The 13,882-nt window shown below is 41.3% G+C and overlaps 1 protein-coding gene across 12 annotated transcripts in view; it reads left to right on the forward strand.

The window, feature by feature from the left end:
• Positions 1–13,882, forward strand: part of LOC149915407 (RANBP2-like and GRIP domain-containing protein 8) — a 30,053-nt gene that overhangs the window by 12,417 nt on the left and 3,754 nt on the right. For all 12 annotated transcript variants that reach the window (XM_090121257.1, XM_090121251.1, XM_090121254.1 and 9 more), the window contains 3 exons: positions 355–540; positions 623–706; positions 1,194–1,332. In XM_090121257.1, the coding sequence (XP_089977383.1) occupies positions 355–540; positions 623–706; positions 1,194–1,332 (409 nt within the window). The remainder of the gene's footprint in view (positions 1–354; positions 541–622; positions 707–1,193; positions 1,333–13,882) is intronic.

Raw genomic sequence — 13,882 nt, forward strand, 5'->3', positions numbered from 1 at the left:
TTGATATATTCTGGGAAACTTCTCTAACAACACGAGAACATGCAATGTTTTGACTCCTGCAAATGGCAATTTTTATGTAAACAAATAGCTTTTTCCCACTATCTTCTTACTGTGGTTGATAGTTTCCAAGTAGAATTAAGGCTTGTGTGAATTGTCCACTTACATTAATTTTAACAGAGGTTGGACTTTGCTGGGAAGGAAAAAAAAAAAAAAAAAAGCAAGGAACAAAACTTAACGACATTTCTGTCTTTTTGTAATGAAAGCCTTGTGAGCTGTTCTACCAGAGTTCAGAATGTAGCCTCTTGCTCTGAGGAAGGATTGCAATCATGACTTGCATTTCAATTAATTTTCTAGCTGCCAGTGTCTATTGAAACTCTAACAGAAATGCTGAATGCAGTGATCCAGGAGCTTGGAGAATTTGAAGAGAAGGAAGAGGGGGATCTTTCCTCCAGAAAGATCTCTCAAGCTGCAGGTTCAGGAGTAAAACATTCCATTCCATTTCCTAAGAAGTTATTGTTCTCACCAACTGACAGCTACAAGGTACATGAGCCATATGATTTCAGGGAAGCGTTACGTTTGAATAACAACTCAAAGTTCAGTACATTCTTTTTTTTTTTTCCAGTTTTCTCCTAAAACTCTCCCTCAGCGGGCAGAAGATGCCCAGTCTTTACTTCAGATGCTCTGTCAGCAAGTGGAGGCTTTAAAGGTAAATAACTTTGTCACTATATTCAATGCAGAACAGTTGATTTTTTTTTTTATGGTAGGTACTTGGTGATCCAAGCATTGGACAGACATTCTTTCTGGACTAGTGCACGACTCATGAAAACATCTGCTCTGAACATCTGCTGAAATTGAGTGCGAGAGTAAAACTTGTTGCCTATAAACTCTGACTGGGGACTCAGAGATGCGGAGGGAGCCTTTCTAAGGACTGTGTGAACAAGAAAGAGTCCCGCTTTCATCAGCTTGGCTATCGTCCTCTTGGTTCTGGGCTTTTTCTAGCTTTGGAGAACAGTCTCAGAGTTCTGTACAGGACGGGCAGATCTTGAATTATTCCAGCAGTTAACTCTTTATTTTTTTCTCAGACCTTAAACATGCTTTTAAACAGCAAGAGAGTAGGGATCATTCCTTAGGTTTTCTTCAAATACCTATGGAATACCTTTACATTCTCTTAATTGAAACACTGTTTTTAACAGAATGACATTCAGGAAATGAAATGTAATAACTCCGGTGTGAGTGTATCATCTCATTGGTGGTCTGCTAAAAGCTATGGAACAGATGCTATGTCAGATAGTTCTCAGAGAGCACAAAATCTTCATGAAGCTCCCTTAACAGGTAAGTTGTTGCTCTTCCAAACAACTGCAAAGAATTATGTTTCATGCCAGAGCCCAAATCCAGCTATGTGGGAAACACGTGGCGCCCCATTCACTGAATGTACTGCAAGTTTCAAAGCCAAACATAATACTGCACGAGGGAAATTTGGATCTGGCTTTGCTAAAAAGGAAGGTCAGTGGGACTGTAACATCTGTTCGGTGAGAAACGAACCCACTGCCTCCTAGCATGTTGCCTTTCAGAATCCAAGCAAAACTAATACAAAAGCATCTCTTCAACGATTTTCCTTTAAACTTGAAGAAGCGGATGCTCCAAGCATCAGAATTACTTGAGAACTGCTTTTTCTTTAGCTGTTCTGTATGCCAAAACGAAGGAAGTGATGAAAACTGTTGTTCCTGTAAGAATCCTAACTCGCAAAGTCAACCTAGTGTGCTACTATCTGTTGTTCAGGATTATTATATACATAATAAATATATAATATTTATAATATTTATAATATTTATATAATTGTCTGTTAAATTTCAAAGACTGAGAGCAGTATTCCGGTGATCTCAGGAGCATGGAACTAAAAGATGACTTCTTGAGCAGAAGTTGTTTCAGTAACAGCTACCATGGTAATAGGTTGAGATTAGTTAGTAAAAAGCACAGATCTCCCATGAGTGATTTGAAACAAGTCCTCTTCAGTTGCTATTCAACGTCTTCTGTAATTTCAAACACTCAAAGTTATTCAGTAGTACGCGTTGCTGCAAACAGCTTTTTTTTTTCTCAGTCCTGCCTGAATTTTACTTCTCCGCTTCTGTAGACGACACCTCTTTGGCTCTTCTCCGTAATCCTGTATTGTTTGATGTGAGGATATAACTGACCCTTGTGACAGTATGAAGATGCAGGCTTGTTCCTGATCTGAGCCTTGAATTTCAAAGGCAATAGTATAAGACGTAATTATGCGTGGAGATTGGAGCTTGTTACATTACAGCCTATAATTTCTGCCCCGCCATTCTGTAACTTGGACTATTTTTTTTTCTGTGGGCAAGGAGAAAGTGCGTAGACTCCAAATCTGTTTCTAACTACCTGGGAATTAATTAGCTCAGTAATAAGGGCATTGTGGGGTTAATGTTGCTGTTGTTCTCGAGTAATTCAGTCTTCATGTTTTGCTCAATTTCTGTCCAAAGCTGTGACTGCGCCATCAGACGATCCACCATCTGATGATGTTATTATTGCTGATGAGCTAACAGCTACCCCAGAGCCTTTCTGGGCCTTCCAGAGGGCTTTCTGTAGTTGGCCCCAGGTTTACTTCTGTAAGCAGGCCCCCTCTCAGAGATTGGTCTTTGCTTGCTGCTTTGCTGTGCCTACCTGCCTGCTCCCTGTGCTTGCTGCATCTGATACCAGTGGTTGTGGAGCAGGCTCCCCAGGGCTGTGGGCCTGGTCCTGAGCTGCTGCAGCTTAAAGACCGTTTGTGTTTGGGTGGTCCTTCCTGGAGCACGAGGTTGGACTTGATGATCCTTGTGGATGCCGTACAACTTGGGACATTCTGTGATTCTATGATCTTGGTGTTTGCCTGGAAAATACCAGATGATTTTTTTTTTTTCCCTCATTTTTTCATGGCATTTAAAGTTGTAGTTTCACTTCTAAATGTGAGAGTGGAGTTGGATAAGGGGAGGGTAAGTTGCTTCTTTATTTTCTATTCTCCCAGGTGGGTCTGTATATTTTCTGCCCAAGTTGTGGTAGCTCTGTAACTGGGAATGTTCCTAATGGTCATAAGAAGAGTTTGCTGCCAGCACAAAATTTGGTCACAGGACTGCCTGCTGGATTAAATTCTGTAGATTGATTATATGCTATTTGAGATGGCGTGTTCTGTTTATTTTTTCCAAGACAATCAGGTTTTGAGGTCACTGAGATGCATTGATTAATCAGTCACTTGCAGCTTGTTTGAGCTCATCCCACACAACAGCATTGTTAAATAAAACCTTACAATCACTTTGAAATTGTAGCTCTGCGCTACTCTATGCCACTGGTGTGAATGTCTGTGCTACAGATGGCATCCTTCCTCATCCTCAACCTCCCACTGTGCTCCTCATTGGCAAAAGCTGTCTACTTCACACAATGGTTTCTACCTGAGCAGAGATTTGGTCACTTTCCAGTTTCTCTGTGGCACCCCCCTATGCTGTTAGTTCTTTTTTTTTCTGTATTGGTGTCCTGTCTTGTCTTCAGTTTGCCCCAGGATGCCAGGTCAGTTGAAAAAAATTTTCAGATTATATCCATCCTGATTTTTTTAATGTATTATCTTTTTTCTTTATGAGGAACACCCTAGAGTCTTCAGAAGAAATCACCATTTCAGGTGTGCGTATTGTTTATCTGTGTAACCAACTAGTCCTCTCAAGGCTCTTGTTCTCTAATGTGTTCGGTTCAGGATCAGTCCATGTTCTTTGTCCTCCCTGCTTTGCTGTTCTCTATGGATTTACCTGAGGTTTTTCTTCAGCCTGCTTTGCTTTCAGTGCTGACAGTCATGAGGAACTCTTAGTTGTATGCTGCTGTGTTCATTTTCCTCAGCACATTCCTTCTTGATGTATAGCAGGTACTGGTGATAGCAGAGCCACTGTTCTGTGTGAGTGACTTGTGCCAATCCAATGTTTATTGAGCTCTGATCTGCAAGATTAAACATAGCTTCAAGCTACCTGTGTGGAATTGTGGTATGCGCTGCTTTGAATTTAGTCCTGCTGGCCAGAGATGGACAAGGCAGGGATGCTGGGATACTGAGGAAAGTGTTGGCGCTTGATATTCTCGCTGGATTTTATTTTTTAAGCAAGCATTGGGAACCACTGAAGTTTAGCAAAGGAGCCTTAGTGGTGTGGTTGTATCAGGTGTACCTGATTTCATGATGATATGTGGTCTTTTAGAAGAGTTTAGGCTCTGACCCCTCAAAGCAGTGAATGGAATGAGTTCCGGGTGATACCAAGGCTAATACAATAACGTTCCAATGAAGCTGTCACAGAAGAGTTACCTATCTTTACCAGCCTGGCTGGTGTGTGATGTATGTTACTGAGACGCTCCTTCCTCTGTGTTTTATGAAGTAGATGCCGTTACATAAGGGCATTAAGGCATTGGATCTTAGCTTCAAGGCACAGTGAAGGCAGTTGGAAGGCAGGAAGGTGACAAGTTGGAATCATATTGTGAGCCCAAATTCAGCAAGCCGTTACTGCTAAACAGGGGCCTCAGGCATACGTTTTAAGTTGTTCTGATTCCTATAAGACTTAAACATCTGTTATAGGTTTGCAGTGTAGATGCCTAGGAGCCATGTTTTTCCTAGGGAGAACGGTGTGCTTGCGTATCTTGTGTGCTCTTCAGCAAGGACATGGTAAAAACCAGTCCTGGATGTTTGGTGAGGGAGCAGAGTGAGAGAGGCAAGCCCAGTTAGTGATGGGAGTCCTGATCCAACGGGTTTCTGTGCCTCTCTCTAGAGCAAAGACATTTGGAAATTTTCAGATTAGCTTTGGATAAGCCTCTGAGCTTCTGGATGCTTTTCATGACCAGTTCAGACCTCTCAAAAGCTTGAGGTTTGTCCTTTACTAATTTTCAAGGAATTGCATGGAAAAAAAAATGCATATTCCTTATTTTAAAAATAGAAGCAATAATGAATAAGCTAGTAGTGTCACTGTCATGGAGGAGCACAAAGTAGTAGCCAAGCAATAGGAGAAATAAGGAAGAATGTCCTTTGGTTTTTTTCTCTAGGATCTCCAAGAACTGTTGATAAATGTGAAAATATGTAATGTGCACATAAAAAAAGATAGTTCCAACAGTTGGAAAAAAATAATGTGAGGTACCCAAGTTTTACCCCTGGTCAAAAAGCTTTGGAACTCTCCCAGAGTAGAGAACAATTTCCCTGATTTTTCATTTTGCTGAGCAGTTGAAAGCATCCAAGAGGACTTGCTAGCATCTGGATGAAGAGAGAGTGTTGAGAGGAAGAGGAAACCAAGTTGTTAAGATCTGTGAAGAAGGAAGGAATTAATTATTGTTTGAATTGGTAGATGCATAGAATTATAGAATCACAAGGTTGGAAATGACCTACAAGATCATCTAGTCCAACCATCCTCCCATCACCATTGTCACCACAAGCACTAAATCTCATCTTGTAGCTCCTCATGCAGATGCCCCTTGAACACTGCCAGGGACAGCAACTCCACCACCTCCCTGGGCAGCCATTCCAGTGCCTGACCACTCTGAGAAAAACCTCAGAGAGGTCTAACCTAAACCTCCTCCAGTACAACTTGTGGCCGTTCTTGGGTCCTGTTTGTCACCTGGGAGAAGAGGCCAAACCCCTCCTCATCATCACAACCTCCCTTCAGGAAATTGTAGAGTGCAGTAAGGTCTCCTCTGAGCCGCCTCTTCTCCGGACTAAACAATCCCAGCTCCCTGAGCCGCTCCACATAAGATTTGTGCTCCAGACCCCTCATCAGTTCTGTTGCCCTTCTCTGGACATTGAGGCCTCAGTGTCTTTTTTGTAGTGAAGGGCCCGAAACTGGACACAGTACTTGAGATGCAGCCTCACCAGAGCTGAGTACAGGGGGATGATTCCCTCCCCGCTGCTGGCCACACTATTTCTAATGCAGGCCAGGATGCTGTTGGCCCTCTTGGCCACCTGGGCACACTGTTGGCTCCTGTTCAGCCGGACATCAACCAGTACTCCCAGGTCCCTTCCTCTTCACAGTCATCCAGCTGCTCAGCCCCAAGCCTATAGCACTGCATGGGGTTGTTGTGGCCAAAGTGCAGGACCTGGCACTTGGCCTTGTTGAACCTCAGCCCAGCGATCCAGCTTATCTAGATCCCTGTGAAGTGCCTCTCTGCCTTCAGGCAGGTCAGCACCACCTCCCAACTTGGAGTCATCTGCAAACATACTGAGAGTACACTCAATCCCTTCATCTAGGTCATCAGTAAAGATATCAAACAAGATGGGCCCCAGTACCGACCCCTGGGGTTGCCAGCTGGATTTAGCTCCATTAACCACTACCCTTTGGGTGCAGCCCTCTAGCAGTTCCTTAGCCAAAGAAGGCTATACCTGTCCAGGCCATGGGCAGCCAGTTTCCCCAGGAGAATACTGTGGGAGACCATGGAAAAGGCTTTGCTGAAGTCTAGGCAGACTACATCAATAAATAGCCTTTCCCTCATCTACCAGGCTGGTCACCCAGTCATAGAAGGAGATGAGGTTTGACAAGGACGACCTGCCTTTCATGAACCTGTGCTGGTTGGGCCTGATCCCCTGGATGCCACGCACATACCATGAGATCTCACCCAAGATGATTTGCTCCATAACTTTCCCGTGACTGGGGACTGGCTTGTAGTTCCCCAGATCCTCCTTACAGCCCTTCTTGTAGATGGGAATCACAAGAAGTACTGGTACCTGTCCAGTTAACCAGGTGCACTGGTAGATAGTGGAGAGTGGCTCAGCAATCACCCTCACCAGCTCCCTCAGCGCCCTAGGATGGAGCCCATCCGGTCCCATGGGCTTGTGACAGTCCAGATGGAGGAGGAGCTCTCTGACTGTCTCCACCTGAATCACCAGGGGTGTATTCTGCGTAGCATCCCAGTCTTCGGGATCGGGGCACAAAGTGCCCTGATGATAACTGATCTGCCTTTTAAAGGCAGGTGTAAAGAAGGCGTTGAGGACCTCAGACTTCTGCTTATCCTCAGTGCTCACATTCCCCGCTGCATCAAGTAAAGGATGGAAATTCTCCTTGGTCCTTCTCTTACCATTGATATATTTATAAGAGGATTTCTTACTCTCTTACTGTGGTGGCCAGTCTGAGTTCAAGTTGGACTTTTGCCGTCCTAACTTCCTCCCTGCATACCTTAGCAACTTCCTTGCAATCTCCCCAAGTAGCCTGTCCCTTCAACTTTGTCACCTTACTGCCCTTCTTGTCTCCCTAGAGCCCATCTGACAGAAAAACATTATTTGAAGACTCATTTCAACAGGTATTGTACTAAAACATATTAGTAGTGGGCATGAGAAGTTGAATTGAAGAAATCTGTTACCTGTATGTCATTCTTAATGCCCTGACACCTTAATAATGTTATTTGAACAGAGACTAACAAAAACTAACAGTTAGCATACAGCCATGCTTGTTTATCTAAAGATCATGCAAAAATGTGAAATTCTGTCTCCAAGTGTCACTGTGTCCATGAAATAAATATAAATATAAATATATATATATATATGTTTGGGGGTTTTTTTGCACAAAGACGAGAACTGTGTTGGAAACTTCAAAAAAAAATTCCGTAGAAATAATTTTAAACAGCATTTAGTTTTAAAGCATTGTAGTTCGGTACTAATTTTGTAAGAGCAAGCTTCCAGGGTTGTTATGCACCAGTTGTTCTAATAACAAGTGGTGTTTTTTTTTTTTTTTCCTGACACTTAAAAGCAGGAACTGGGGACTGAGGAATAGAAGGGATAAATAGTCAGTTAAAACTTCTACTGCTATAATGATAAATAATAATTCTTTAAAAATCTGAAAACTTAGGCTGGTTTAAGTGTCTAGAGAGGTAAAACGTATTTCACTCAAGAATGATGAAGCGTTTTTTAAAAAGCTTAGGAGATGAATGCATTTTTAAAAAGCAGAAATGTGAAAGACGAAAAGTAGTGCATCTCTGGTGATTAATCTTGGGATTGTTATTGTAAGCAAGGAAGAAAGGGTGAAAGAGCTTTTGAGATATTTACAAGTTGAAATAGGACTTTTGGATCAGTTTTGAAAAGGTAGCATGTTCTGAGCTGGGTAATGTGCTGCTAGAAGGTGCAGTAAGTGAACATTTCATTAGGAAACTTCAGTAGTTGGCATTTGAGTAAAGATGCCATGAAATTGAGACCTGAAAGGGAAAAAAAGATCGAAGGCTTGATTCTTGAGATTAAAGAATCTCAAGTAGGTGTGTATTTTTTTCTTTATCCTTGTTATCCTGTGACTTACTGGATTTTAGAAATCAAGCAAATACAACAGTGAGAGAAAGCTACAGGAAAGAAATTTACACTAATTGGTCTTTAATCGAGGGGCAAAGAACTTGTGAATAAATTCTAATAAGTACCATCTGTAACAAAATTTACCTTAAGAACAATGTCACTCCATTAACGTTCTGTGGAGAGTCTAAGAGTGAAAGAGCAGTATAACCTTTTGTAAACATAGTCACCTCTTTGCATTTGTCTGTGTAGTAAAGGTGAGCTGGACACTTGCTCAGCACTATCATTTGCACATTTCAAAACAGTGTTTTGGTTTTTTTTAAATAACATCTGATAACCTGAAGGTCTTTTGGTGCAGAAGTGTGTTGTTTTTATTCTCTGTATAGTTCTTTTGATGCATGTGTTACTATAATGGATCAAAAGAGAGCACAGAGCCTTCTGAATACCAGTACTAAGCTGCTTGTCAATGGCATGGAAGAGAACTTGTAGACATTACAGATTACTTTTTCCTCCTCCTCACCTTTACTTCAAAGTGTGCAGCATTGCCAGACAGCATTCAGGTGATAGTTTGTGTGAGCTTTTCAAGTACAAAAAGTTTGAGTAGGTTTCCAAGTAGGACCAGCAGTCCTACCAGGAGAAGCTTACATAGGAAGCAGGGAAATAAAAAACTCAGAACTTGTCAAAAACAACTTTTGCATTTCACTCTAAGTGTTAGTTTCAAATTTATCCACTCTGCTGGCTACCTATGCTTTTATTAATTTACACTTAGTATTTTGAGGGGGTTTCTTTTTGGCTAGTTTGGCTGTTCGAATTTTTTTTTTTAATTTCTAGCTCATTGCCTCAGAAAAAAAAGCAATGAGGAAACTTAGGGCTGTAGCAAGAACTTTTCTGAAAGCTGTCTCTAGAGAAAATACAAACTACATGTCAATTACAGCATCTGTACTGATACAGAAGTCTTCTAATCTGGAGTCCATGAAAGGCTTTGCCCCTTTTGAGTAAACACGGAAGTACCTGAGCATTTCAGAGAAGAACCTTCAGACCTCTAAGCAGTGTGCACTGAGCTCTAAATGCAGAGGTCAGTAGCTGGACCTGCTTACCAGCACTGCTGAAGGAAATCACTGTAAATGTGCGGTAAAAAAATCACACCTGGCAGGGAGGATACCTTTTTATTAATCACCAAAAAAGCAAATGATGCAAATTCCCAGGAAGCTTTGCAATAATGTTGAATCACTTTCTGGTCCCACTTTTTGAGAAAATCTGCAGAATTACTTTGTTTGGAAAGACCTTGAGAGTTCATCTAGTGAGGCCCCTCTGCTCAAGCTGAGTCAGTTAGAGCAGGTGTCTCATTTGAAAGGAAGAAGTAACTTTATTTTGCCATCCATCAGCTCTCCTGAGGTTTTGTATTGTATTTTGGAGAGATCAAATTGAGAAGCACTGTTGCATCACAGCACTAAATACATCACGGTGATGTTTTCAGTAATGATGTTTCTATGTTTATAGTTAAGGGCATTTGCATTTTATGTTGGGGAAATGTTCATCAAGTGGTGGTTTCACAGCAGCTGTCAACAGAACACCACCACACCATGCTGTTACTGCCCCTCAAAGGAAGACGGGGAGAGAAAATGTGGTTGGAAAATAAATGAACGAAATGCTCATAGGTTGAGATAAGGACAATTTAAAGGAAAAGGAGGAAAAAGAAAAACACCAAACAAAGGCCATACAAGGAGAGAAAACAATTATCCTCTGCTCATCATAGAATGGCCTGGGTTGGAAGGGACCTCAAAGTCCACCTGGTTCCAGCTCCACTGCTGCCAGCAGGGTTGCCAGCCACTAGATCAGCTTGCCCAGGGTGCCATCCAGCCTGGCCTTGGAGACCCCCAGGGATGGGAAATCCACAGCTTCTCTCAGTAGTAAGCAGTGTTTGGCCACCCCTTGGAAAGCAAGGCCTCAGTACATGTTGTGGCCCTTCCCCAGCTCCTCATGCTGTGTGTGGCATCGTATGGTATGCGATATCCCTTCAATCAGTTTAGATCAGTGCCCTGCTGATGTCCTTCCCCCTCCTCTTGCCCACGCCCAGCCTGCTGGCTCAGGGGCTGCAGAGTTGATGCTGTGCCAGCACTCTTGGCAGGAGCCAAAACATGGCTGTGATACCAGTGCTGCTCTGGCAGCAAGTGCAGAGCACAGCACCGTGTGGCTGCCGTGGGAACAGCAACCTTGTCCCTGCCTGCCCCAGTACAGCACCCCTGCATATGTGCATCACTGCTATAGAGAAGCACATACCAACATAGAAATTGCAATGTTGCACCTGTTATTCTGGCTATTAAACCATATAGAGAGAACAGAAATCTGAGCAGTGTTTGTTGAATGAAGGTTCTTCTTATTTTGAAGTTTCTAATGAGAAAATTCCTCTTTCTCAGGAACGTATTATTTTGTTAACTTAGGAGCTTGGAATATTTTGATTTACAAGATAGTCCCATAAATATACTGGAGTTGAAGATAATTCATTAAGCATTCTGAGTCTTTTCCTTCTTATCTGCTATTACTTCACAAGGCAGCAGGTAATGAAACATACAACAATGTCATTACTTGAAAGGTTTTTGTATTCTATAGGCATTCCACTTAGAGGCGGTGGGTAATTTGTCAGCCCAGTGACAGATGAATTTAAGGATACAACTGTACCTAGTGCACAGTTTGCTTATGCACATCAGTGAGGTGTAGTCTGTAAATCTTACAAAACCACAGTTATTGTGTAACGTTTCCTTAACTTGATTCGTGAGCTCTAAACAGATAAGAAAAGTCCTTATATTCTTCGTACCCATCTCTTCTACTGCGTGCACAGTCTGGACCTGGTTATTTATAATTACATTTTCATCCTTGCAGAGAGAATGATATTGAAGAATGTGGCTTGGAAATGTTTTTCTCAGTTGCTAAAGAAATTCTAGGTGAAATCCAAAGCCATGATTTGAAGCCAAATGGTAGCAACATTCTTGTGACGGAAGAAAACAAAGAAGAATATATTAAGTAAGATTAAATGAAGATTTTAAAATACTCTTATCTGTCCCATTTCTTTTAGCTCAATCAAGAAAATACTGTCACACTATGTAATCTGAAGCATTATTGAAATTCTGCCTATGAATAAGTACTGATGGCAAAATGTGGCAAAATGTGGCAATTGTTCAGATTCCACATTTGAAAAGAAAATATTGATGGAAACATTTAAAATAGATATATATTACATTTCCAAAAAGTAATACATATATTACTTTTCCCAAAAGATTCAGTTTAGTAGAAGCTCCACTTGTTGTGTTTTTTTCCCAGAGATAATTAAGTTTAGCAGAACATCGTGACAACAAATGTGAACGTCAGGTACTTCACCGTACCATTGCACACATTTATTATTCACATTTTGGCTTTGTAGACTGCTGATATTCTATCCAGCCATTTATGGTGTTGCTTGTTTTTAACCAAAGAACAGTTTTGGATGCTTTTGTGGTAAACTTGAGTTTTTAAAAATGCATAGTTTTGATACTAGTTTCCATGTGAACTGCCCTGATAGAGCTGTTATGTCTAGGCATTTGTAACAAGGCAGCATTACGAACAATGTAATGTGTTGTACTGTTGTAAATGAGGAATTATGATATAGCAGTAGCAGATCGTTTTAAAGCAAGGACAGGAGCCTATGAGTGATTACAGAAGAAAAACATGAGCGATGAGGTGCTTTGTCTCAAAATATCCCCTTCTTGTCTTGTAATATCCCCAGCGAGCAGCAGTATATAAGCTCTGCTTTAAGGTGTGAACTTCAACATCATCTTACATAGAGGATTTGCTCAGAACAAAAAGAAACAAATAAGAAACCACTGCACACGTGGCAGGCATGAGGTAAATTGAATGAGTAGAATTTTCCTCTTATGATATGTTCTATGAAGGCTTTTTTGTGGGAAAGGTTTGAGGGATGAGGGAGTAGGAATTGCTTTCATCATGAGTCGTCCAAAAACATTTCACAGAAATTGTAATGTTTGCAGAAGGAACATATTGGCATTTTGCAGTTGTGCAAGATATTAATTGGGATGAAGAGTAAGGAGTATCTGCAGAAGACCATTCTCCTCTAGTTTTGAGGAGCCCAGGCAGAGCTCAGATTGCAGCCTAAGTAATATTCTTTTGCCATAATAGGTCCTGTGTTACGCTTCCCAGAGTTTCATCTCTTCTTTAGATTCCAGTTCTCCTGACAGCTTAGGCTTGAATTCAGCATATCTGCTTCTCCCTGGGTTCAGGTTCTTTGGGTCTTCTGCCTGCTTTTCACCTTTTTGCAGAGCAAGGTTTCATGATTAACTGTCTTTTCCTACAAAGGACTCACTCAGATGGCCTTGAAAGCTCTGAAGATGCTGCTTCAAATAAAAACAAGACTGTTAATGGCAGTGATTCCCCACTACTCACCAATGGAAGCTGCAAACCTTCTCGACCTCGCAGGCCTTTCTGACCACCTCCACCCACACCCCGCAGACCCACATCAGTAGCTGGTGCGTATTCTAGGGCCAGACATCCACTTCAAAGCTGTGGATTCTCTGTACAGTCTTAAAATGAACGTAACGTTTTCCGATGCGTGTTTTTAACTACAGTTTTTTTCAGGGTAAATTCTTGGATATATAACTTCTATTTTAACAGCTTGCATTCAATATTGTTGTTCCTCTTATAAGTAATTTCTGTTTCCACGACAGGTAAGTGATGATTGCAGCGATACTGCTAAATATGTTGGAGCTGGTGCCAAAAGAACATGAGTGAGTGCTACTGTTGCATTCAGTTAACTTTAATGAGACCCGTGAACAAATCTGCTGAAGGACTTACAGAACTGCCTCAAGTAGATAATACTGGAGCTTGAAAGACTAGTGATTTGTTTCTACAGTCCTGGTTAAATTATTTGAAACAGCAGCACTTCAAACACTGATTGCGTGAAAATAAATATGTTTTTTAGTCCATCTTATAATTCAGAATCTACAAAGCTTTAAGACAGTGATAGGTGTTGCATACACTACCATGTGTTTTGGTGATCTTATTGTCACAATTGATAAATACTGAGGCTGGACGGAAAACTAGGCTGCAGTAATTATTTTAAAAGATAAAGGCAGTGTAGTTTAGTAATAAGACTTGTGTATAGTTCTTAATACTGCCTACCAAATGGCCTGCATGGGAAAAAAAATCTGAAAGCGTTTAAAGAATGCATGTATTCTCCCTTCCACAGCCTTAATTTTTCCCCGTTGTGTCAAATATCTTCTTGAAAATGTTATGCATGCTGCCTCTTAAATTGTTGCAAATATTAAATGGGAAATCCATCAATGCAAGCAAGTAGCTTTTTCTTTATAATCATGTAATGTTTAGAAAATGCAGACAAGTTGCTTTGGTGAATAACTTTTCTTTGTCATATCAAAGCTGTGCAGCTGATAGCTGATAGTTCTTGGGTTGAAGCATTTTTACAGAGTGCAGCTAAAGTTGCCTTTTGTGTGTGTCTGTGTGTGTGTGTGAAATAGAAAATGTGGCTATATGTGCGCACTACTTCAAACCACCACCTTTTGCACGTCAACTTTTGTGACTTACAAATTCTGAAATAGGTTACCAATAAGG

Source organism: Phasianus colchicus, chromosome 19, assembly GCF_987193195.1.
Source record: "Phasianus colchicus chromosome 19, bPhaCol1.hap1.1, whole genome shotgun sequence".
Classification (NCBI taxonomy): domain Eukaryota; kingdom Metazoa; phylum Chordata; class Aves; order Galliformes; family Phasianidae; genus Phasianus; species Phasianus colchicus.